We start from the raw sequence: 26830 nt of genomic DNA on the forward strand, positions 1-26830 counted from the left end.
AGTAACAATACAAAGGTCAGCAGGCTAACAAACTTTAATTACCTGCCTATAGCAATTTCCCTAGAATTGACCATGACCTAAACTAAGAAGAATGTGCATTTCAGGCACCTTCAGGGCAAGTGTGGAGATGATCACTCCATTACCTAGTTACTCACTTCAATTTATCTGCCAGGAATACACAACTTATCTATTTAAAACATCAATAACAACAAAAAGAAATCTTAATTATATATGTAGCAAGGTTAAAACAAAATCTTTATAAACTGAGTTGTACCAGCCTTTTACTCTTTTCATTTGCGTTTATTTAAACACAGTTCTCAAAACATTTGAGTGAAATTGGGCCTCCTTTGGTAAGCAAAGGACCTGAAAATAATATTTAAAAAATGAACAGGCAAAGTCTTCAGTTCATCCACAACACAGGTGTAGTGTTCCCTTCTCTTTTTCTCAATCTCTGAAGCACCCAGTTTTTCCATATAATCTAAAAGCTAAAAGAACAAGAGTACATTTGTGGTGGAATGTATTGTCACTTGCTGATAACTAGTTGAAATACCATTATCCCCTTGTAACAGCTTTAAGAAATAGCCTTTTAAAGGCATTCATTGTGTAACTCTTATTCCCTGCTATATATATAATACAGATTATATAAACGCCGACAAATTCACATTTATGTTAAGCATTAGCTGTATTGAAAGATCTTTAGGTCTAATACTAGCAGTATAGAGTTACAGAGCATAATTTATCACTTAATTGCAGGTATATTAAGTATGGTATGTTTTATGGACTGGAGGAAAACGGGCATTTTTGTTCTTGAATTTACTACTGACAGTCTATTCTGAACAGTTCTGCTAACCATTGATATGTTAGAAAGAAAAGTAAAAACCAAACTTTATTGTTGCTTTTTGCCATTTGGTAGCATTTTACACAGGCTTCGATCTTCAGAATACCCTGGATTCAGTAGAAAAACCATTTAAATGAAGTTTTGTACAATAGAAACTTCTCAGCAGTCAAAATTTAGACTGTAAAAAAATACATGCAAAACATACTTTTCTGAAAACACTTAACTTTGAACAAAGCACCGAACTACACAAATGCAGAATGAAAACAGCATTTCAACTCCACCAAAAGTAGTCATCATAAAAGGTGTAAAAGTCACCTAACTTCACTAGGCACTGTTCACTTTTTAAACAGGAGACAATAAAAAATATTGTCCACAAACAATATCCCAACTCTAGGGCAGGTTTCAGAAAGTCTTCAACTTCATGCTTTAATAGCGACCTAGGAAGAAAAGAAACAAATATGCTTCAATACTGAAGTGTGTACTTTTAATGTTGAGAATTTTAAACTACTCTGCCATCAGGAAATTCCTATGCACCAGATTCTCTCCTGTGAAAATAGAGGAAAACATTCACATAAAGATTACACTAAGACAACCAATGTTAAACAGAAATAGCTGGGAGTATATCTAACTCAACCTGAAAGCTAAGGTTTTAAGTCACTCAAATGTTTCCAAGCTGTACAAACATTACAAGGACTCCTAAAAAGAAAAGCTACAAATGGTGACAGAATATATTTACTATTTTAATAAGTAACAAGAGTAAGATCCAAGGGTTGTTTTCCTATACTTCCTTGAACCAAAAGTTGGAGATAAATATAGATAAAACTAATTGAATTCACCCATTATCTGCTGTGTTTGGTAAGTCACAGCAAGCCATGCTATTATAATAAAATCATATAAATCAATAAAAACTTACGAGGTGAGTATGATCGAGATCTGGAACGTGATCTGTATCCTCCACGACTATAGTAGGGAGAAGGTGACCGTCTTCTGTAAACAAATGTCAACACCATCTAAGACTACTGATATTATATATGATCCCTTTGTCACTTTCCAAAACTAAAAGACCCTCACTGACCTTGAAAAATATTGCATTAGTCACAGGATTTCAAGGTCTGTTTTAGTCCTGAGAATGAAGCACACTATCAGGCCCAGTACCAAATAACCCCTCAAACTATCAGAGGTTGAATACTCCTTGCTATATTTCATCCACTGATCATCCGCTAATTAACATTATACTTAACAGAATTTAAAATGGCTTAGAGAAGGAAAAAAAAAAAATCTTTACCACTAATTTTAACTATACGCTATGAGCACCCAAAACAAAATTTCATTCATAGTGCTTCAAAGTGATTTAGTTCTGCGTAAGAAAGATCAACTTGAATACTCACTTGCTATTCTGAGATACATATAAAAAGCTAATAAAACTATCAGGAATAATATTATCTTAGTTTCTGCCATATCTCATGTTAAGGTACAAAATGGTACCACTGAGTAAATGACCTAGTGTAAGCACAATTAATTTCTGTGAACACACAAATTAAGCCATGTACACACTGTCATTTGGCTTCAGTTACAGTATATTCATAAACTTCATGCAATCCAATTCTGTGTAACGCCAACTATAATTTACCAAAATACTAATAACGAAAATGTCTTTATGTGAGCCATTCTACTATTGTACAGATTTTCAAATCTTCTCCTGGCATACCTGTATATCTGATCCCTGTCTTGAGCAGCTCTCCATCCTCCTCCTCCTCCACCTCCTCCTCTGTGAAGGCAGAAAAGCAACATATATTCATTTAAAGAAATTTTGAAAGTATACAATTCATGCAATAAAATTAAAACTCACAGAAGTGAAAGCTAGCTGCTTTTGCCACCTCTTTACAAACTGGCATAGAGCTCTCCCTGGTGGTTAAAATGAATATCATTAGAAGTAAATGCTCATATGAATTAAAATAAAAATAAAATATTAAGACCCTAATCTTTGCAGCCTGCACAAATCAATCCCTTAAGTGTCACTCAGTACAGAAATGCCACTTTTAAGAAAGTTTCTTTTTGTCAGTGTTAAATGTCAGGACTGTCAACTTCTTAAAACATTACTGAATAGTGTGCAAAAAAAGACATCCACACCTCAACACCACACTAAAATAAGGTGTCATGGATTAACTGTTGTGGTCAATACTTATTACACAATTTACATTTTGACAAGCAAGGCAGGGTCTGAATTACCTGCTGTTGCTAATAAAATAGAGAACTTTACTTCATTTTTGCCTTTCAAAGTATTCCCAGTGTCATGAACATTTCCCTGCCAACCCCCAAAAAATATATCAATATTTTTGGTAATAAACTTCTTACCATTATTACACTAAATTATTGTCCTTAAATAATTACTTCTTTGGATTCTTCCAAGAATCAATCTCCCCTGCCCTTTAGTGCACGATTCCCTAGATACCAAAAATTGCTTTATAAAGCAATAACATTCAAAATACAGCTTATGAAACTCACTTTAAAAACAAAAAAGGGGGGCTTCCCTGGTGGCACAGTGGTTAAGAATCTGCCTGCCAATTCAGGGGACACGGGTTCGAGCCCTGGTCTGGGAAGATCCCACATGCCGCAGAGCAGCTAGGCCCGTGAGCCACCACTACTGAGCCTGTGCTCTGCAATGGAAAAGGCCGCGACAGTGAGAGGCCCGCGCACCGTGATGAAGAGTGGCCCCCACTTGCCGGAACTGGAGAAAGCCCTCGCACAGAAACGAAGACCCAACACACCCAAAAATAAATAAATAAATTTATAAAAACAAAAAAGGGGGGAAAAACTGAAGTATAGTCTATAATTTTGTTTTCACTGTCATGTTTTGAAACCAAGGATTTCAGTTGGTTTACAACTTGGTATTTAAAAAATATACATACGAAGATAAATTAAACCGTGCCGCCAATGCAGGGGACTCGGGTTCGATCCCTGGTCAGGGAACTAAGATGCCGCATGGCGTGGCCAAAACAAACACCTAGTGTAAACTCTGGGCCTGGATTTTAGTATTAAAGGTAATGACTTGTATCAAAGGCTAAAACTCAGGTATGTATAGTGCTGCTTTAAATTATGTTGCAACTGATTCAGGAGAAGAGCTGGCTTGTCCTTCAATTTTTTGGCAACTTAAACTTTGTATTATGCTTAACTTACCTGTATGACCTGCTGTAATAGTCCCGATCATCGTAGCCTCGATCATATCCCCTGTCGTAGTAATCTCGACGGCGTGAGCTGCCACTATGAGCAACAGTAAGTAAGATTCGTACGAACTTAAAATCTTACCTATAATAATGGTTAAGTTTCCAGCATGGGAAAAATGGTCTGGTGAAAATCAATTACCCAGCAAAGCCAAATCTATGGCATTTCTTTATGATAAAAGTGGGATGTGATCTATTAAATGATACCAATCAAAATGTGTGGTACCAACAGAATGTTTCCACTGAATATACTGTATTGACTTTGAGTTTTAGCCAGTTTGAAATGCCAAAGGTTCCCCCCCCCCCAACTATGTGTAGTTCTTGGAGAAACTGAACAAACTGAACTGTCAGTATTTTTAACAACCTTGAAAATAAACTTACTAGGTAGGTCTCCCCATGTAAATTCCTGGTGTTGGGGTATGTGGTCTCTTTGTTATAGAGAAATCAACTCTGATCCTACGTCCATCAAGCTCCATTCCATTGGCACGCTCTTTCGCCTTCAAAAGGTATGTAAGTTGTTATATACACCCTGGACAAAGCCCCAAATTATCCAACAGCTATAAACAGGGTCCAACTGGATGTTTCAGCTAGGCCACAACATTATGGCTGACAGCTTATTAATAGGCTTTTCCGCCTATTAAATCTTTATTTATAAAAGCTAGCCCAGAAAAGCTTACCCAAAAAACCACAAAAGCCAATTTAACCCATGAAATATTTTATCTAACACAGTGCTTGTAGCTCTAAAGCAGTACATAGCTGGCAACTTATGACCCATGAGCTAAGAATTTAAATGGGTGAGGGGAAAAACAAAATCAACAGTATTTCATCATAAATGGAATTCAAAATTCAGTGACCATAAATGTTTTACTGAAGGATAGCCCCACTCATTAATTTGCATATTATATGGCTACTTCTACATTACAATGACAAGGTTGAAAAGTTGTCATTAAGATCTTATGGTGCACAAGGCCCCAAATATGTACTGTCTAATCCTTTACACAAGTTTATGGCTCCTTGCTATGGAAGCAAAAGGTTGGAATGAGGATGAAGAAAGCTTGAATTACATATAGTTCTCTTATCTAGAACACAGACTGAATAAAACAGTATGTACTTAAGAAAAAAATATCCCATTCCAAAGACTTAGCAGTTTGTTCACAATTTAAAGAAACACCCCTCCACCTAAATAGAATTTAAACTTCTAATTCCAAGTATGCTATTTTCTAGTTTGATTGTTTCTGCCTCAAGATAGTTTCTGGCACTACACTGATTCAGATACAAAATATGCTATCTTTAGCAAAAAAAAAAAAAAATTTAGGGAAACCAGGAAGCTTATACTGTTCAATTATTACCAAAATGAAGTGAACGACATATTAAAGCATCCCTTAAATCTCTTAAATTATAATTACTCGCATTTCAGCTTTCAATTTCAATTCTTCTTTTAGTAGATCAGCTTTATTTTAAAATCTATGGTTTTTAAAAATTATATAATCTTTACAAAGTTACATATACATATAAAAGAAAATGTATAACCATATAATCTCATTTAGAACTCAATTACTCATCTCAACATTGACCTCAGATGGCCTGTCATTTAAGTTTCTCAAGCTTTTCCTTATACTGTATCTAAAGTCCAGATTTCTTAAATGTGGCCTAGATTCTCACACTGAATTTTTACTTTAGTCTACATAATAAAAAATTTTAACTGGCAGTCCAGTGGTTAGGACTCAGTGCTTTCACTGCCATGGCCTGGGTTCAATCCCTGGTTGGGGAACTAAGATCCCACAAGCCATGCAGCACGGCCAAAAAAAACCTCTAAATATAAAATCACTTGCTAGTATACATTCAAAACCAGTTCCTTTCTCCTGAGTCATAGTCATAGCTTTATCACTTTTTAATGTTTTTCTCCATTTTAGAAAGTAATTTGGGGGGGACTTCGCTGGTGGCGCAGTGGTTTAGAATCCACCTGCCAATGCAGGGGACACGGGTTTGATCCCTGGTCCAGGAAGATCTTACATGCCACGGAGCAACTAGCCCATGCGCCACAACTACTGAAGCCCACGCACCTAGAGCCCATGCTCTGCAACAAGAGAAGCCACTGCGATGAGAAGCCTGCGCACAAGAGTAGCCCCTGCTCGACACAACTAGAGAAAGCCTGTGCCTAGCAACAAAGACCCAATGCAGCCAAAAATTAAAAAAAAAAAAAAAAAGAATTTGAGGGCTTCCCTTGGTGGTGCAGTGGTTAATAATCTGCCTGCCTATACAGGGGACACAGATTCAAGCCCTGGTCCAGGAAGATCCCACATGCTGCAGAGCAACTAAGCCTGTGCACCGCAACTACTGAAGTCCATGTGCCTAGAGCCCATGTTCCGCAACAAGAGAAGCCACCAGGATGAGAAGCCTGCACACCGCAACGAAGAGTAGCCCCCGCGTGCCACAACTAGAGAAAGCCCGCACACAGCAACGAAGACCCAACGCAGCCAAAAATAAATAAATAAATTTTAAAAAACAGTAATTTGATATAAACAGTGATTAAATATTCCAAATGAGTATTAATATTCTTATATTTTAGAAATATCTGTATCTAGACACATATCACACCTGGAAACAGTTGACTATGTTGGGATTTACTTCAAATAATGTGGTGTAGAGGACTCAGTTGGAATATAGAACCAAACTGTCATACTTTTCTGTTACTCTAACAAATATTTGAAAATGTCCACATTAGAAGGTTTTTTAAAAAAATTCAACATTGATCAGTATATCTTCCCAAACGAATGTATTTCCTTTAGCTCAAGCTATATATAGTTACTAAAGCAAAAACTGTCCTTATCCAAGTAAAAATAGTTAAAAATAGAACTGGTATTTTTAAAAAGATACAAGACTTTTACTTACTTCCTTGGCATCATCTACATTTTCAAAATATACAAAGGCAAATCCTCTTGAACGTCTTGACTGCTGGTCATATACAATAGACACATCAGCAATTGGGCCATATTTAGAGAACACTTCTCTTAGATCTCTTTCTGTAGTGTATAAGCTCAATCCAAATACTCCAAGACAACAGTTGGGATCAGGATTTGCCTAGAAATAGAAAAATGGATTTTGAACTTTAAAACGTGTCATAAATCAAAGTTAAAAAAAAAAAAAAAGGAACTATGCATAAATTAGCCAAAAATGTCACACTAACCCTAAAAGACAACGAAATAAAATGCTATTCTAAATTAATGTTACAACACCACCACAAGCATGTTTAAGAACGTGTAGGGAAAACGGCAAAAGGGGTAATTTCAACTTAGAGTCAAGTGGACGGGAAACAGCAGCTCATACTACTGAAAAGCACCTGACATTTTTTTTTTTGGAGATTGGAGGACAATTTGCCCAAGGGATTCACCTTCTAGGGCTTTATTCTAAGAAATGGCCACACACTCAACAATATGCACACATATGGATAATCAGAATAGCACTGTCTCTATAAGCCAGAGGGGGAAAAAACGGCATACTGTTAAAATGTTGAATTACGATATACCACTCACACAATGGGAGGCTCTAAATCGCCAGAAAGATATAGAAGAGCATGTTCAGCCTGATTTTATTTCTATAGAAACATCGCATACATAAAGTGTTTATATATATACACATAAATGTAACCAAAGATGAGTACCAAACTGTTTTTAACAGGTATTAAGTAGCTTGCAATTATAACCGTAAGGAAAATAATGAACCAAATGTTGCTGACACTCACACTCCAGTTGCCGTAATGAATTTGCCCAAGGTTTCATTTATGTCATACATACATTTACTGCAGTCAAATTCCATCCCACTTTCAAAAACAAACACTCCCTTTAGATATACTTGTATTATATTATACAATGAAATCACAATATGAAAACACTAAACGCCATCTCATTTGGAACTTCTTGTAGAAGATAAAGAAGCCTCAATACCTGAAAGAAACTTGCTTAAAAGTAAATGGGAGGGGCTTCCCTGGTGGCGCAGTGGTTAAGAATCTGCCTGCCAATGCAGGGACACGGGTTCGAGCCCTGGTCTGGGAAGATCCCACATGCCGCGGAGCCACCAAGCCCGTGAGCCACGGCTACTGAGCCCGCGCGTCTGGAGCCTGTGCTCCACAACTGGAGAGGCCGCAACAGCGAGAGGCCCGCGCACCGCGATGAAGAGTGGCCCCCGCTCGCCGCAACTGGAGAAAGCCCTTGCACAGAAACGAAGACCCAACACAGCCAAAAAAGAAAGTAAACGGGAGGACTTCCCTGATGGCGCAGTGGTTGAGAGTCTGCCTGCCAATGCAGGGGACACGGGTTCGAGCCCTGGTCTGGGAAGATCCCACATGCCGCGGAGCAACTAGGCCTGTGAACCACAACTACTGAGCCTGGGCACCTGAAGCCTGTGCCCCATAACAAGAAAGGCCGCAACAGTGAGAGGCCCACGCACTGTGATGAAGAGTGGCCCCCGCTTGCCGCAACTAGAGAAAGCCCTCGCACAGAAACGAAGACCCAACACAGCCAAAAAAAAAAAAAAGTAAATGGGAAAAAATCAGGACAGCATTCTGTAAAGTGTATTAAAACAAACCCAGAAAACTTGAATAACATTAGTATGAAACATACAGACCTATTATCTAGTCTACTAATAGTAATGTATAATAGAGATTTTTTTTATTTGATGGGCTGTTAATATGACAATACCTTGTTAATGTGACAATATCTTAAATGTGACCAATAACACAAATGTAGACAATTACGTGGGTGGTGTCTTTTAAAAAGAGACAATCTCAAAACACCAAAAAGGCTCTACAGGTAACTCATGCTAAAAGCTCCACTGTCAAATAATATCAGTTCTAACATCAAACAAAACAAAAAAAAGAAGGGAACATATTATTTATTATTATAAAGTGGCTTTAAACAGTCCACTGCTTTAAAAACATTTTTTTCATCTTACCCGATTCCCAACATGACGCCTGCGAGTAGACATGGGAGAATGACTGTGGCTATGCCGTCTTCGATAATCTCTACTGTAAGATCTGCTACGGGATCTTCTATGGGAGCGGGACCGAGATCGTGACCTTGTATAATGCCTTCGAGAACTTCTTCTGGATCTAGACCTGAAAGACAAAGGCTTCAAGGTTATGACTAAATAGCTAACAGTAAGATATGGCTTTCAATTCTTTCAATACTCTATTCTAGAGTTAAACTACAAAAGTTGGAACACACAATTCAGGCGTATAGCGGGATCGATAACTTTTCTTCTGTATATAGTCATTTCTACTCTGTTAGGAAGAGTTCCAAAAACCACTACCAACTAAAGCTCCCTTACATCATATCTTAAAATAATTTAGAGATTAATCTTAACACAATTATCTTTCGAAAACCATAAAACATGCATTTCATACTAGCTTGATTTGCACCCACCTTTACCCCTCAGAATACCACCCTCTATTTTTCTGCTTCTTGCATTATGCCCACTATTCACTTAAGATAAAATCACCATCACAGTTTTCTCCAACAGTGTTTTAAAACCAGTTACTCTTAACTACAGTGATCATATGAACTGTCATTTAAACCAAGGAGGATACATTTTAAGAGAGAAAGGGGGCGCTGTTAATTATGCCTTACAATAGGCATAAACTCGGGCTGACCTGGGCAAACCAAGATGTATAGCTTACTCTTGACGAACATTAAAAAAAAAAAAAAAAGCGCTGCATTAAGGTGTTTTTGTTTTATACATACATTTGTCATACTAGACTATACCTATTTATCAAGAATTGCAGTTACTGAAAGCCAATGTTCTGCAGTCTATTTGCCATACTAATAAGCAGTTCACTTAAACTCAGTGAATCCTCACAATTCTGAACAACTGGTACTATTACTAATTCGCCTTTTATAGATAAGGAAGCTAAGACTGAAAAAGGTTAAGTAATCTGCCCAAGCCAGAAAAAAATAGAGGTAAGATTTGAACCCTAACGCCAAAAACCCAGGCTCTTAACCACTTAGTCTTCTATCTCCCAGATCTTAACGATTAAGTTCATTTCTAGTACCAATATTAAATAAGCCAACAAATGAACTGACCCTCTCTATCTTCCTAGTTTACAAAAGCACACACCAATTTGAAAGCTAAGAGTAACAAGAAAATCCCAAGACAGTCTTTCTTACCTAGATTCAGATCTGGACCTGGACTTTGATCTGGAACGCCTGGAATCTTCCTTGGAGCGAGACCTTGCAGGGGTATGCCTTGCAGATTTCCCAGATCCATGAGCACTTCCACTTCTGGAAGCAGAACGGGATTCCTACACGTAGATGTCAAAAGTTTAATTTGTATACTTTCTGGGCAACTTTAAAAACAAATAAGCTGTGGTGAGATAAATGGTGAGGGAAAGCAATCCCCTTCCAAGATAAGAAAACATAGGTAAGGGCAGGAACTGAATATACCTGGTATAATAGTTACGTTGCTCCAATTGACATAAGCCAATTAACTTGAACTTCCACCTTTTTTTAGGGAGCAGGGATAAGAGTTAACTGACCCCACTCTTCAGAAATGGGTGCCAAAGCCAAGCAGTTAAGGGAACTGCCCAAGGATTGTTTTGGGAATGTTACTCCATAAAGACTAGGGTGAGAAAGAACCTTATTAACTATCACACCTATACCTCACACCTATTTCAATCAAGTTGCCACCAACAAAAAAAAAACCCTATGAAATTCATTAAAACTTACTGTATAATCAAGTTTTATTTATTGCTGAGTGGGAAAAGACAAGGACGGTAACTGTTTCAAGTCCCAGAGAAAGGTAGAAACCTAGTGGAAAGCAAGAACCAGCTTGAAGGACACTAGATCTGTAGAGCCTGTCCATCTAACCATGGTAGGAAGTCCTTAAAAATCTCAAAGCAACCAGATGGAGCTATAACAAAAAGGCAGTGAATTAACTGCAGAGGTAAGAATTAAGAGGGTACCAGAGATCTTACTCAGTTAAGTGTAGATGAGCCAGTGCCAATCGATGGGGAACTGAGAATAAGCAGTTAGAAAAGTTACATAAAGGACATATTAAAACCAGAACAGTTTAGATCATGGGTTCCTAATCTAGGTTTAGGAAGGGAAGTTCAGGAAATCTAGGTATATACTGTATACCCAAACTTTCCCCTATCGTAACTGGAACCAGCTGGTAGGTAGGTAATACAAAAAAGATTTCTAAAAGAAACTAGCAAAGAAATGGGTAAACAGGATAACTAGTTCATCAGTGAACCAAAGGCATATAATTAGTGGAAAAAGCAAATATGTATAGAAAGAACTGGACCTAGTGAAATGTTCTGCCAAGACACCAAAACAAATAGTGGAATGGACAAGAGAATCCACTCAGTCTGATAGCTAACCAAGGTAACATCAAACCAAGACAACCTTTATTCCAGGTTATCCATCTTCAGCAAATTAAAAGGCATTAGTCTAATGAATCTTCCTGCCCAACACAGGATAAACAGCCAGACTCAAAAGGAATCAACACTACAGGTAAGTCACTGTAGGGGTAAGAATCAATGTTGAAGTTGCACAGAAGTTATCAAAGAGACCTCCCTGCGTGGAAGACCCTCAGAATAAATACTCTGGCCATTCTTGAAAGGATAGAAAATACGAAATTCTTTTAAATCACAGCCCAAAACATTTTAGAATATGTTCTGTGACTTAAGAGCATAGTGGAGAAAATCTGGAAGATCCTTCCTATGATGCAACACAGAAGAGACAAATTAAAGCTTAAAGTTTAGAACAGGGAACATAAGAGTTAACTCAGTGGGCAAAATGAGTTCTGGTCTCTACACCCAAAACAACTCTAAAAACTTTACAGATTTCAAAGTCATTATGAAACATGGTGTGAAGTGACATGAAACACGACAGCCCCGTCTCCTTCCTGGCATGAGTTAGTAAAGAGATTCAAAGATGGTCCCTAATTATTAGTGAAAACAGCTGCTTTTACCATCAAGGAGTGGTTAGAAGTGGTTAAAGTGGTTTGGGGACCCCAACCAACAATCCCTTAGCTTTCTCTGGCAAATATTCTAAAGAGACATTTTAAAGGACAATCCACACCTCCTCCTCCTCGAACAAAGAAGTTCTCAAACTGGGGATGCACTTTCTGCCATCATGTCAACAGGCAAAAGCTAATCTAGAAGAGAAGGTAGAAATAGGGACCCAAAAGCTATTTACTAAATACCTTTGTTTACTCCAATGCTAGAAAGATTACTTCACAGAATGATCATGACTTTTAATGGAAACCAACGAAAACAATTTGCTCTGGCAGGAAGAGAATATGGGTGCCTCACAGTAAGAGTTAAAAGATTACCAATAAAGTAACTGTAGTTAACAGAATCAGTCTAGGGATCTGAAAAAGGAAGAAAGAGTAGAAAAAGTCAAGATCCTCTTTTAAGCCTCTTGCTTCAGTAAACAGAAAAGCCTTATTCCAAGTTGAGATGCTTTACCAGTCCAAGAGGAAAAAGAAAGTACTTCTAGCCTCAGAATAAACCTTAATGAGGTTTCCCCATGAAATTCTAGCAGATCAAGAGTCAAAGATACAGTATTTGTGAAATTATCTTAAGACTTTTCACTCAACCTCTAAAACTAATTGGCTATATGCAGATCCATTTTGTGAGCAATCACTTCTCAGACCAAGAATAGGGGAAACCACCAGAATGCTAAGATTTTTTTTCCTTCTGTACTGACACTTGTTAGGCTAACACAGAAAACAATGCCTCTACCTCCTACCTTTCTTGTCAGGGGTAGTCTTAAAGTTAAACCTTTTTGCAGTTATGTTGGCCATTAGCTGGTTTGGAACTATGCGCAAGGATATTTAGCCTGTCTAGAAGAAATGACAACTAAAATTATTAGCCAAATCTAAAAGCATAAAGTTAGCTTTAAACCTTGGTCCATGGTCAAATCTGTAAAACCAGCTGGAAAAGCCCCTACACGCAAGGAAAATTTCAAGTCCACTTTCAGGGCTGTCAAAACAATAAATGTCAACACATTAAAATCCTACCAAAAGAAGCACTACTCTGAACATCAATATCTCAAGGAAAAGGGTCATATACTTAAAGTTAGCATGAATAACAAAGCCAAAATTCCCTGAAAGCTGCTCAGGGAATCAAGTTCTTATAGATTGGATCTTAATCATATACTAATACACAATCTATACGGAACACATCAGGGAAAAACAAACTCAACCTTCCAACAAAATACCAACCAGTGTCTACTTATTCTGATAATGGCAGTATCTTAGAAAAACTTTCTGAAAGAAATGAAAGAAGTGGGAAAAACCATCCAATCACTAGGTTTCTCATACATTTTAAAAACTAGATGCACTAAATTACATTTTGAACAGTGGCTCTTAGAGCTATGCAGTAAATGTACCTAGCACTTAAAAACACATCCCTAACTAAAACTTATGTTAGGTCTGGAATTGAGCATCTGTATTTCTTAGAAACACCATAGGTGTTTATAATGCTTAGTTAAGTCTCACTGACTTAATCAATTTCAAGCTTTATACTTCTTACCTGATTTTTTTCCCCAACAAAGTCATTTTCCTGAAACCTTGTTTTTTGTCACCTTCTCTGCCCCCACCTGCCCCCTGGCATTAATCAGCCCTCCTGAGGGCATGTACCTTACACCTGTCCCAGAATAAGAGGCCTGTCTCCCCCATACTCCCCAGACAGGGGGTAGAGGGATGCACTCTCATACTCAAAGATGCTTTGGCCAGGGCAGGAGAGGAACCTGAATGGATGAGATGGTCCACTAGCATCAATGTTTATTTTTGGTTTACATCTTTCCAGCTTGTGCCATATAATCGAATTCCAAACTGCTTCTTCCCCTTAGATGACTAACAGGTCTTTTCTCTATTGGACCCCAAGGACCTTTCAGATCTCTTGATAAAAGAATCCATGAGCTTAAATAGAAATATAACATCCATTCTCATCACTTGCCTCAGCTTTCTGCCTAAACTGTAATTCAGAATGCAAAATCAACATTACCAATTTAATGTTATTAGTTTACATGTGGCAAGTTTTACAAAGCAATAATCGGGACAAAGCAAATACTGGAAACTATTGCCTATAAATGGAAATAATTTTCTTCTGCTTGTAAGATACAGAAATATTACAAAAGCACAAATCTGACACTAACAGGCCCTAAAATCTCAGAAAATGGATTCCTCTAGAATGTCATTTAGACCACTTTTTCCAAAAGCTGTTAAGGTCTGACAACTCTCAAAGTTTTTTAGGCTATCTTCATTTCAGGGAGAAGTGATAGCCTTGGCTTTCCCAATAGGGTAGAAGCCATCTGTTGGTTGGCTACTACTGGGTATTATTTTGACACATGCACTTGTCCCATCCAACTGAAAGTAACAAGACTGCACCAATCATTTTTTTCTATTCAGCTAAAACATAACAAACACACAGAAGGGAAAATGACAGAACTTTGGCGTCTATTTCCCCAGTAAGTGGAGGGAGTAGGGAACCAGAATAGAGCTACTTTATGATCTGTATCTCTCACATCATTTTAACGGTTAAGTGTTAATAACAGAAAATGAGAAAAGGGAAAAAAACACCTACTACTTTTGCCACTTTTCAGTTAGATATCCTGTTCACTTATGTGACCCACCTCATTCTAAGGGAAGTCCCTATAACTTTTTAGCAGTAACCCCAGTCACTGAGCTGGAATAACAATTAAACAGAAAAGAATTAAGAATCATCTTGTGAATTTAGCACACATGCACCTTAAAGTTAGGGCCTAAGTGGTCACAGCTTTCCGCTACTGCCATCCAGAAAGAAATTAACGCTTTCATAAACGCCAAAAGAAACTATCCTGTCCAATGCTTTGCTTGGATTTTCGGGGTTTGGTTCTATAACCAACCTGGTGACATTCTTTAGGAAAACTTCGACAAACTTAAGAAAACATTCTACTATGTATTACTCTGTACTGAACGATAGGGGTCTGTGCATTAAGAGTCCAGGGGGGTGGCACAGACAGACCACCAACTCCAACTCTGGAGGTACTCACTCATGCCCCAGGACCAGCAAAGTTAGAGATGAAAAATTCAGGAGACAACATGAAGCTGGCTGTTACCCAAACTGAAGAGCTCATTCCTGCCTCCTATTTGACTACAAAGGGTTATTATTATTTCTTAAAATTGCATTTCAATCATTTGACTAAGAAGTTAAAATTAGAATTACCTAATTTAAACGTTTCCCCTGGAAGGCACTTCTTTACCCTGTATATATTTCTTCTATTAAACAAATAATGCATGCATGTTTAGCAAAATATACAGGGACACATAAACAGACTAGTAATTACTTAGCGTAGTGCTTTCTGATTCCAGATTACTTCTTATCTTAACTTCATTTTTATTTCTTTTCTTCATTCTTCCGTTTCAAATTCTGACTTCTTTCATCTTCCCCACTTCACACAAATTGCTCAATATTCTACAAGTGGGACTTCTGGTCTGATAATTAGCATGCATTCTTTCTTTTATTTTTTCAAATTTCAGCTTCACTTATTCCTGAGCTTCAAATACTCATTTATAAAACTTGTCAAATGACGACTTCCGCATTTTCCTTCTTCAACATTAACCTTAATAGAAAAAGAACAGGATGAAGAATATTTTAAAACTCCAGGATAAAATCCAGTGCCAAAACTGAAACTAGAAAAAAAAAAAAATCCCTCTTGTTGTTTTGGATTTTTAGAAAAGCTAGAATACGCAGCTCAAAAAACTGAAACTAGTTTCCTGTTGGCTCTAAAATATATAATCAATCTCTTTTGTCTACTCCAAGTAGATTTATCATGCTTAAACTGAATGTGAAGTGCACAACTGAACATTTACTGTTCAACTGACATTTTAAGAACTATAATTACATTTCACACTTCTTATCGTATTCATCAATAGAAAGTATGTTCAGTGTCAAAAGCACATCTCTAGTCAAAAAGTGACATGTAAATACAAAAGTGCAAGAAAGGAAAGCACGGACAATTCATTTGCACAATGATGACAAGGCTGAGGGGTGAAGAAGTTTACAAATTGTGACTAAGGGCAAGATATGTATTTAACGTCACACATTTTTTTTAACTGCAAAAGTAGCTCTGTAAAAAAACAATTATCAGGGAACTTGAAAATTTGGACTATAGTGTTCAACCCACCCCTAGAAAGCTGCTCTAGTGAGATTTTATAATATAAATGGCCCAACTTACTAAATTTAGAACTAAAATCATTAAAAAGACCAAATCAAATCAACCAACTACTATATGCAAGTAGCTATGAAGAAAGCCAAACAAACTTGAATCCAACAGTGGTGTTTTCAAAGAATTTTTGGTAAAATCTCCCCCCTCAATGAACAAAGTATTAAAATCTTCTGCGGTCCAAAGCAATCCTACTTTTAAAGGTGGCAATATTGGGAGAAAATTACAGCTCACCTCCTGAAATTATTAAAAAGACTCAATATCACTTAACAGATCAATAAAGTATAATAGTGTCTACTGAACACCTTAATCAAAATAACTGCCCTCATAAAACATCCTAGTCTCCCTGAACTTCACCTTATGATCTTTCACTGTTAACAATTTCCTCTCCTAGTTTTTCTGAAAATAAAACTTTCTGGAAAAAAAAAAAAAAAACCAAACCAGACAGAGAGTGAGAGATAAATTTTTATACCTATCTGATCAAAAAGACAACCATGCATGGCTATGATGGAAGTGTTGTGATGTCTTTTCTAAGAGGGTAAGCATAATCTTCAGTCCAGTTTTTCAATGTTAATCATTGCTCATTTAATCCAAGGAAAAATTTAAATAACTTTTTATTTAAGGGAGTCACAGTAATTCGTTTTAATATCCATCACTAAAATGTAATGGGAAATGTTTACTGCCAGCACAAATGTAATCGTGGAATCAGAATGCCCAAGCAGGTTTCCTCTTAAGGCCTCCTAAAGTTTAAATACAGGGCTTCGGTGCAGAAGATGCTGGAATAGAGGCCAAAGCTCTAGATACCACAAGTTCTCAATATGGACCCCTTCCTGCTATTTCATTACTCCTTCCCAACATTCTCCCTTCTTTTATATTTGAAAAACAAAACACACCGCTAGATAATATAAATACTAGGTTCATTCAAACCTCAGCTAAGTTCAAGTGGCCACTTCATAAAACCAGAACAACAACTACTGGGCTAATGTTATACACATATGGTTAAGAGATCCTACTTACAAATAAGCAGAAATTTGTCCCATCACCAACACAATTTTTGTTAAAATAATTCTAGGGACTACAACTGGAATTTATGTAACATTAAAAACGTGCAAACTCATTAGGTTGATCGACAAGGTAGTATTTTAAAAACTAGGAGGAGGTAAAGAAAAACTCATCGAATCTGCTATAAAGATCAATGCTAATATCAACGTAAGGACTATTCTATTTCTTTCTGCAGCTAAACTCTACCGGAAGGTTGGTTGGATAGAAAAATCCTCAAAGACTGAAAATTTCTGAAAAAACTGTCATCTGACACGCCTAAATGAGCTCTAAGCCCAAGCTTTTAAAAGACCTCTTGCAAAAACAGTACAGACTCTGAATTTACATTCATAAAACATTCAGTGATTTCCAGAAGCGCAAGTATGTTTTACTGTTTCAGAAGACTACTTTTTAATCTAATATCTAAGGAAAAAAACAAAAAACCCAAAAAGGGTCCTCATCCATGCTGTCATATTCAGCAATCTTGTTGATAAAAATCAGAATGTAACCTCCAAAACCCAACTCAAAGCAAAGATTTTTGGGGAATTTAAAGACTAATTTGCTATAATGAAGAACTCCCCAACCCCAGCTTAAAAACAACACTAAGTGACACCCTCCCCCAAAAAACTAAATTGGGTGAACACTTAAAATTCCCAATCACCACATCGCTGTAGGTCATAAGAAAATAATACAATTATGAGTAAAAAACTAATCAACATAATACGCAATGCTAAGGCTCAAAAGATATACACAACTGTAGCATTGTCCTCTTGGGCAAAATGTCAACAACTATGCAAGTATTAATATTTACCAGGCTTTGGATTTTATTGGAGATAAGGAATGGGAAAAAGCCGTACAAGGCAAATTCCATTTAACACACCTCTCATCTTCTGAATTCGTCTTCACTCTTTTCACAAAACCAATAGTACTTACCTTATAATTACTTGTAATTTCAGTATGAACATGCCACCTTCTAGTTCCAGGCCATATCCGTAACATTAAATCATTCTTAGTTAAGACCAAGAAAAATATTCTTCAACCTGGTTTCAAGAGACTTGTGCCTAACCAGACTCACACCAAAACAAAACTATTTCCTCCCACCAACATTAATTTAATCTTCTAGGAAGACACAGATCGATGTTTTAGTTTTCAAAATTTGGATTTAGAGTTAGGAGCTAAAAATAATTCAAAAAGACAACCCAAGATTAAGCAGAAGAGGAAAAAAACTGCAGAATCTGAAAGGCAGTTTGATGGGATAGTATCCAAATGCTATTCATCTCTACAAAGAAAAAGACTAAAGATAATATACCTATATTGTATACACATTACTTCTACAAAAATAGGCAACACCATCAAGAGTATTTATTGCAATCTTGATAGCAAGCAAATTAAAATGATGTGGTCCATACAAATAGCATTTCCTTAGTTTCTGGTTTCTCTAGGTAAAGACCCATTTGTACAAGCTGAAGAAATTAATTAGGAGGGTAGAACATTAAACCAGTGCCAAGAACAAACGTCACCACACCCTAAAGAGTGTGACCATAATTGGGCCTTACAAGATTTATCACCCCCCTCACTATTACCATGCACCTCTAAACTTGGCTACATGACTCTATCATGTTCTTATTCTCCCAAATTGTGGCATGACATATCTGCTAAAAGCACCTCTCTTTATTCCAAAGGTGCTTTGCAAAAAATGTGAGCAATTTTGGGAAATGACTGGAAGAAATTAGAACTTGGAAATGAATAATATCTTACTTTAACATGGATTTGGCCAGATCAGGGAAGTCAGCTCTAATTAGAAACAGGTTTTAATTTAAATCTATCAACTCTGACATGAAAAATCCCAGATACAGGTTAAAAGGTAGATTCTACCTTAACTGAAAGTGTGAAATGAACCACAAAAATTCAGGAACGCACCCTAGCTGCACATTGAAAACAAGACAAAGGAACAGAAGGAACCACAACTCTAAGTGTCAATATTCACGCAGTAAGTAAACACGCTATCAACAACCAAGTCAAGGATAATTTATTGCTCGCACCCCACCCCAGTCTGTATAGGAATCGAACTTATAATAAAGTCTAAAGGAGAAGAAAAAACATTTCTAGAACGGCGGGGCCGGTGGGGCAGGAGGTGGTTCCAGCTGATAAGATTTTAGTGATTACATTAACATTAGCTGATTAGACTGGTAGGTATTAGTGATTTACATCAACAATTTGTAATGTTTGAAAACTCAGAGTGGAATGAAAGTAATTTTTCAGGCTCCAGATAAGCTATTCATGGCAGGCCATGTCCAAGATTATTACCCCGAATGCAACGGTTTTCCCACTGTTTTCAGGCACTTTCAAAAGGAAGTTTCTAGCCAATCCGACCTGAGTGTTCTACCTAGTGTTTTAAATGGCATTATATTTAAATCATTCCACTAAACTTTATGGTTTTGCCACGCATTCTTTGGGAGTCCCAAAGTATTTGTTTTAGGTATAGTCCAACCATTTCAGGTTCCAATAAACCAACTGGAAAGCAATCTACATACAAAACAAACGCCAAAGAAAACAATGTGGAAGTACTCAACAACGTCAGAGTTCAGAAAAACTCTTCCAACAAGTCAAGACTCTGTAAGACAAAATGTCAATTTCTAACAGGTACCTTTAAATTTTTTATTACTTTGTCTCCCTCCTTCCATAAGAATTTATTGAATAACCATTCTATGTAATGGGATTGTGATATAACTAGGATGTATATTCTACTAACAAAAAGTACCAATTCAAAAACTTGATTAGCGGGATGACAATGTCTCTTGAGCTGCCTCAAACCAGGACCTAATTCTTGAAATTGTTTCCTCCCTTACGTAAAAAATACCCTAACTTTCCTTTGGGGAATTTTTCATCTTCTCAAACACACCAGCACAAGTAACTTAGTCAGGTTTATTCAACTGAGAGCTCTAGTCAGGGACCATTTTGTAGTCTCAAAACAATGCAAAAGTATCCTATAATTGCTTTAATAGCTGAAGACTAAAATTATTATTTGCTTTCCAGTCCAAACACCGACGCCTAGTTTCGACAGTATATTCAACCGGCAGAAACCATAACCCACAGCTTTAACAACTTGTGAACTTGATCCAAGCTTTCTCACCCTAAGACTGAGCTTAAAAAATAATCGCACACACACCGGTGACAGTGGCAATCAATCGTCTTACGGAAAAACATATAAAGCCAATACTGATCTACATAGGTAAAGGCGGGGCTGATTAGTTCAAACCAAATTAATCAGACTTGGCTCCAAAGTTACACAGTAAATTCACTAAGACTCGAAGAGCTAAGAAGTTTCTCTATAAAAACGCCCTTCTAATGAACCAACTAGAATTTGTTTCATGAGTTTGAGAAGATATTTAAATAGATTTACCTGACAATTACAGATAAACTGTAAAAACACCCAACCTAATCCCATCAAGTAAAAGAAAAAAAAAAAATCAAGTTCCATGGTGCTTTTTATTATCCTTCTTCTAACAAACCTCCAAATAAGCAAGATCCTGGCAAGACTGACATTTCTGCATCTTAGTACTCACGGACCCGCAACCAAGCTTTGTATCATGCTTTCCAAGCCCGGGAACTTTCTTATTTCTGCAGTTTATCCAACCCTCACCGAACCCCACATTTTGGAGTGGAAACTTTAAAAAGTGCACCAACACAACTTGTGCTTCACAGAATAGAAATGCCTCAAAACAAAGAAAACAACGGCGGCGTAAATTGCTGCCCGCCAATTTCTCCTCCACCATCTCGCAGAAAAAAATCTACTCCCTCAAACAAGAAAATCTCAGCGACCCCGTGGTCTACTCTGTATACGGAAAACGATATTGGATTTGAAAGCCCTTTCGGTATCAAAGAAAAGCACTCCATTTAGGCCGAACACAAAGCTCGCGCGCAATCCCCTCAAACTAACGGGTCCAGAACTTAGCCTACCTCAGACTAGTTTCCCCGTTTTAAAAGAGGCCCCCAAGAACACCTTAGATTCCGATTCTTTCGGGGCCCGGAATATGATCCTGTCTTAACCTAAATTCTGAGCAAAAAAATCCCAACGAACGCTGCCTTTCTGCCCGCCCCTCCCCCGCGGCCTGGAGATTGTCGCGCGGCTCCTCCGCCATTTTGTGCCTCTGGCAGCGCGCCCGGCCCGCCAGCCCAAGATGGCTGCGGCGAGGTTTCACAGGAGAGCAACGGCGAAACGAGATACCGCTCCCCTCCCCCACCACGGAGGGGACGCAGCGGCCATTTTTAATTCCCCCCCACCCCCATAACGGAAAAAACCGCCGTTTCGGGTAAAGGGCCACCTAAACCCGCCGGCGGCCTCCTTCACGGATAAAAACACTATCCACGAGGGCTTTTAAACCTCTAACTCCCATCCCTCCCGGTCTCAGACTTCGGAGTCGAAATCGCCCCAGTCTCCCGGTCCGAGGCCGACGGGCCTGGAAAGAGATGCAAGAAGCTGGGACCACACAGCCGCCCCCTGCACCACCGCTACGTACCCGCTCGCCGTAGTTCTGCTCGCCGCTGTCGCTCATGACTTCTAGCTGCTGTCGCCGCCCGACGTGCTTCAATCGAAGCTGCCAACCTCTTGCGCCTTCTATCTAGAGGCTCAGCCGCGGCCCCGCACCACGCACTGGTTCCCGAGCCGCTGAGAGAAGAAACGCTGCGCACCGCCTCCGCTCGGGCTCTAAGTCTCCCGGATGTGACGCGGCGCTCTTTAACCAGGCCCCACCCCCTCCCAGAAGGCGCGCTTTCTTGGTTCCGCCCCTCCGCGCTCGGCTTTCCCTTTCCAGCAGTGGCGCGTCCCGAACTGTACGTGACGTAAGCCCCGCCCCTCGCGCCGCGCTAACCCCATCTCCGGGTCTTTTTGAGGCGGGAAAGAAAGCGCGCCAGTGGCCTCAGTGGTGGTCGCCACGGGCGTGGTGATGTCACCGGCCACGCCTGACTCTCTTCTGGAACTTTCTGGGAAGCTGTCGTGGAGGGTGGGGGAAGGGAGGGAGGAGAGGCCCGCCGTTTCTCCCATCCTTATTTCCGTTCTTCCGCTTTGTTCGTTTCTCTTTTTGTGTGTCTTCATTTGGTTGGAGAGGGAGGATGTCCGTATACTGGGTTCCGTGCTTTACTTTGGTTTTCTGTAGCTTCAGTTGTGGATCTTTCCTACCTGAAAACCCTTCATTTGAGCATCTGTTAAATACCAAAGCACTTTACCAGATCTTGATGTACTGAAATCAGACACAATCTCTAATCTGAAGTTAGTGGTCTAATAAGGGAGAACTGTTAAACATACATTTGCAAACTAAGATTTTGCGTTAGAGAGATGTACAGCTATAGCGGTGTCACAAGGAGTGAAGATTAATTATGCCATCACCCAACAACATGACATAGTAGAAAGAGTCCAAACTTGGAAGTTCAGACATCCCTCTGGGCCTGTTGTTTTCCTTTAGAAAAAACAAAGTATGGTACCCAGCTGTTGAGGTACTTTGATACCTGTAAAGGGCCATTTGATTTTTTAAAACAGCTTTCTTGAGATATAATTCACATGCCACGCAATACTCCTGTTTAAAGTGTATAATTCAAGTGGTTTTTGTATTTACGGAGTTGTGCAACCATCACAATTTCAGAACAGTTTCATCACCCCCAAAAAGAAACCTGTCATTAATAGTCCTGGTACATCTTCCCCCTCACATTTCCCCCCCACCCCCCCCCACACACAACCCTCCCAGCTCTAAGGAATCTAAAATCTGCTTTGTCTATAGTTTTGCCTATTCTGGACATTTCCTATAAATGGAATTGTATATGTAATATGAAATCCTTTGTGACTGGCTTCTTTAACAGTATAAAGTTTTCAGTGTTCGTCTGTGCTGTAGCATGTATCACTATTTCAGTCCTTTTTATTGCTGAGTAATATTTCGTTGTATAAATGTATCACATTTTATTTATCCACTCATCAGTTGGTAGACTTTTGAGTGGTTTCCACTTTTTAGCTATTATGAAGTATGCTGCTGTGAACATTCATGTACAAGTTTTTGGATGAACATATATTTTCAGTTCTTTGGGGAATATACCTAGTAATGGAATTGGTGGGTTGTATGGTAACTCTATGTTTAACTTTCAGAGGAACTGCCATTTAATTATAGCCACCCTAGTGGGTGTGAAGTGGTATGCCATTGTGGTTTTGATTTGCCTATCCCTAATAATGATGTTGAGCATATTTCATGTGTTTATTGGCCATTTGTAGATCTTGTTTAGGGAAATGTCTATTCAGATACCTTGCCCATTATTACTTTTATTATTGAGTTGTAAAAAGTGGCAGTTTGATTCTTGCTTGTTTAAAATAGTCATCTGGGGACTTCTTGGTGGCGCAGTGGTTAAGAATCTGCCTGCCAGTGCAGGGGACACTGGTTCGAGCCCTGGTCTGGGAAGATTCCACATGCAGTGGAGCAACTAAGACCATGTGCCACAACTACTGAGCCTGCGCTCTAGACCCTGCGAGCCACAACTACTGAGCCCGCGTGCCACAACTACTGAAGCCTGCACACCTAGAGCCTGTGCTCCGCAACAAGAGAAGCCACCACAATGAGAAGCCCGTGCACTGCAACAGAGTGGTCCCTGCGTGCTGCAACTAGAGAAAAGCCCATGCACAGCAACGAAGACCCAATGCAGCCAAAAATAAATAAATAAATAAATAGTCATCTGGAACAGTATTAGGTTTTTAAGGTACCTGAGACCCAGAGATTTCATGATGACTTAAGGTGACAATTGTCCTCTCTTTTTGCATACTCTCCAGAGCCAACCTCATCTGCTTTCATGGTTTCAATCAGGGACCTATATGATTACGGTTTCCAAATCTGTATTTTTAGACTTGAACATCCCCCACCCGTCCAGTTCCATGTTTAAATTCTAGTTGGAATATTTACCCGGATACTTCAGAGGCTTACAAAAATTAGCATATCCAAAATTAAAATAAGCATTTTAATAATCTATTCCTCCTTTGCCCTCGAAACATCTCTGCTAAAACTTTCTTCTCTCTCTCCCTAATTTAATTAGTTAACACTTCTCATCAATTCAACTTCCCATACATTTTTAAAATTTATCTTTTTTTTCTCCATTCCTCTCATCACCATTTGTCAGGGCTTCATCAACTCACTTATCTGGTGAAGTGCATATTATCTTAGAAACTAAAGTGTTTGTAGAGTTTTTACCTCTTTAAACACTGTATTTCAAGTTCTAATAAGAGGAAATCAGGTTATAAAAAAATAAAAATATAACCTTGGACCTGGAATCATAGTTCACAAAGATGAAATGATAAAGGGTGTATCTGAGAAAACAACTCTAGTACACTTTTCTCCAATAACTGTGTTTGGAATTTTGCAATGATCCCTTGTGCTTTTGTGCATTTAATAATTTCTAATCATTTTATCAGCTAGGCTGTACCATTTCTAAACTTTTTTGTATCCTCCCTGGGATGAAGAGATTAAATTTATTTCCTCCTTTTTAACACCTACATACTTGTCAGTGTGATGTAATTTAAAAATTAAGTCAGGAGCAAAATGTTAATTGTAAAATCTATGTGAGTCAGTAATATGGGTGTTTATTGTACAATTCTCTTCACTGTTTGAACATTTTCATAATAAAATGTTGAGAGAAAAAAATGTAAGTCAGGTCATGGTATAACATGCTTTGAAACCATCAATGGCTTCTCAAAACTTTTAGGACAAAGTCCAAAAACCTTAATACAATCTGCAATTCACTGCATGATTCATTCCTTATCTGCCACTCTCTCCCTTGTTTGCTATGCTATAGGCATACAGTTTCTCATGCCCCATGTATGCTCAAAGCTGGACCTCTGAATGAGCTGTTCCCTCTTCCTGGGACACTTAACAACTACCTTCCACCCAGCACACACCTAAACCTGGGCTCCTACTCAGATCTCAGGCCTTGTCTTTCTTCCTGGTTTAGAATAGATCAGATCTCTTGTTTATATACTCTTATAAGCACCCCTCATATTGTTCACAATAATTGTAATTAAACAATAGTAATTATATAATTATTTTTGTGATTTTGGCTTTTACATCTGTCTTCCCCACTAGACTAAATTCCTTGAGGACAGGGCCCATGCCTAGTTTGTCCACCTTTATACCTAGTACCAGTGCCTGGCACGTAGTAACCCTTCAGTAACACTTGAGTGAATGAAAGAAAGCAAAGTATGAATTTAAAATTTAAAACTAAAATTTTAAAATTAAAATGGGTAGGCAACAACATGCCTTTATAGGTCCCTGAGGAGGGGACTGACTTGCTGAAAGGAGGGAAGATTGTCCTGGCAAAGATATGGACGTCAGGCTGGAGGGTTTATGTGTCAATTCATGTCTGTATCTTCAGCACCTTGCACAGGGCCAGGCTGTTGAATGAGTGACCTTGTGGAACATGGTTCCTGTACAGTAACTATGAGGTGAGGAGGACTGGACTCCCATGGCAGCAAGAATGGAGATTAAGCAGTGGGTGGGGAGACTCTGAAAGGGTGGACTTGACTGGTCTTGATGATGGGAATATGAGGAGAAAAGGAAAAGAGATAGTAAAAAAAAATGACCACAAAAAGTTTATGTCTTGGTTGGGGAGATATATACAGGAGTAAATAATGTGCCCACTTGCGAGTACTCTCTAACTGAGGCTTACTCCTACAACTTAGGGGAAAGCCAGAGGCTGGCCCCAAATTTAATTATCATGTCCCTTTATAGAATCTAGGCCCTCTCCCCCAATGTCCCTTTATATTAAACTTTCTCTATTCATATTACTATGTGGCTTATCTCTCCTGATTGGACCCTGACTGATTCAGAATTGCTCACAGGAGGGGTCCCCCAAGATACTACTGGGATGTGGAAGTGAAGGAGGGAGAAAATCTAGACCAACTTCTGGGTTCTGGCTTGGGTGACCAGGTAGAAGGACAATGGTACCATTATCTAAGGGAAAATAAGGGAAGGTGGGGCAGAATGATGAGTTCAAGAAACATCCAAATGAAGATATCTAGTGAGTACTGGTTATAACAGTCTGGGGCTCAGGGTAAGTCTGGGTGGAATATACAACCAGAACTAGGATTACCAGTATAGAGATGGTCAAGAAAACCTTACACTGAATAAGCAAGATCCTCAAAGGAGTGATGTGAGGATGTCCTCATGTAACAGAGAAGAACAAACCTGACTCCATATTGGATCTATTCTTTTAGCTCTAACCTTTGTGCTCTGGTGCCTGTGCTTAGTCATGCTGGCTCTGTACCTTCCTTTAAAAGAATGTTGCCTATAGCCTGAAATATACATAATAGCCCTGTCTCAAGGCTCCGTCTCCCAGGCTTGACCTATAAAGCCATAACACTTTTCATTCATATAAAGATAAAGAGTTGTAGATCGTTCATATAGAGATAAAAAGTTGTAGAACAGAAAATAACATTTGTCTTATTGGAGGTTTTCAGGAACATAGTGACTGGAGCTACATGGACAGCGACAAGATCAAAGGAT

At 38.6% G+C, this 26830-nt stretch overlaps 1 protein-coding gene across 7 annotated transcripts; it reads right to left on the reverse strand.

The window, feature by feature from the left end:
* Positions 1-279: 279 nt before the first annotated feature.
* On the reverse strand, positions 280-22035 carry TRA2B (transformer 2 beta homolog). 7 transcript variants are annotated; one of them, XR_014263501.1, is made up of 10 exons: positions 21824-22032; positions 10221-10354; positions 9010-9172; positions 6952-7140; positions 4441-4556; positions 4016-4099; positions 2547-2606; positions 1914-1961; positions 1752-1822; positions 280-1275 (listed from the first exon to the last, which is right to left on the reverse strand). XR_014263501.1 is itself a non-coding variant. In XM_082461564.1 (9 exons), exons 1-9 carry the CDS (start codon positions 21857-21859, stop codon positions 1265-1267), a joined length of 864 nt encoding a protein of 287 aa, XP_082317690.1. In that variant the 5' UTR covers positions 21860-22031; the 3' UTR covers positions 280-1264. The 7 variants fall into 7 exon arrangements, 5 of the variants coding, with proteins under 5 accessions (XP_082317690.1, XP_082317689.1, XP_082317688.1 ...); XR_014263502.1 differs by having other exon boundaries at positions 1752-1825; XM_082461564.1 differs by lacking the exon at positions 1914-1961 and having other exon boundaries at positions 21824-22031.
* Positions 22036-26830: the final 4795 nt, after the last annotated feature.

This window comes from Balaenoptera physalus (genome assembly GCF_965194825.1).
Source record: "Balaenoptera physalus genome assembly, chromosome: 4".
Taxonomy (NCBI): Eukaryota; Metazoa; Chordata; class Mammalia; order Artiodactyla; family Balaenopteridae; genus Balaenoptera; species Balaenoptera physalus.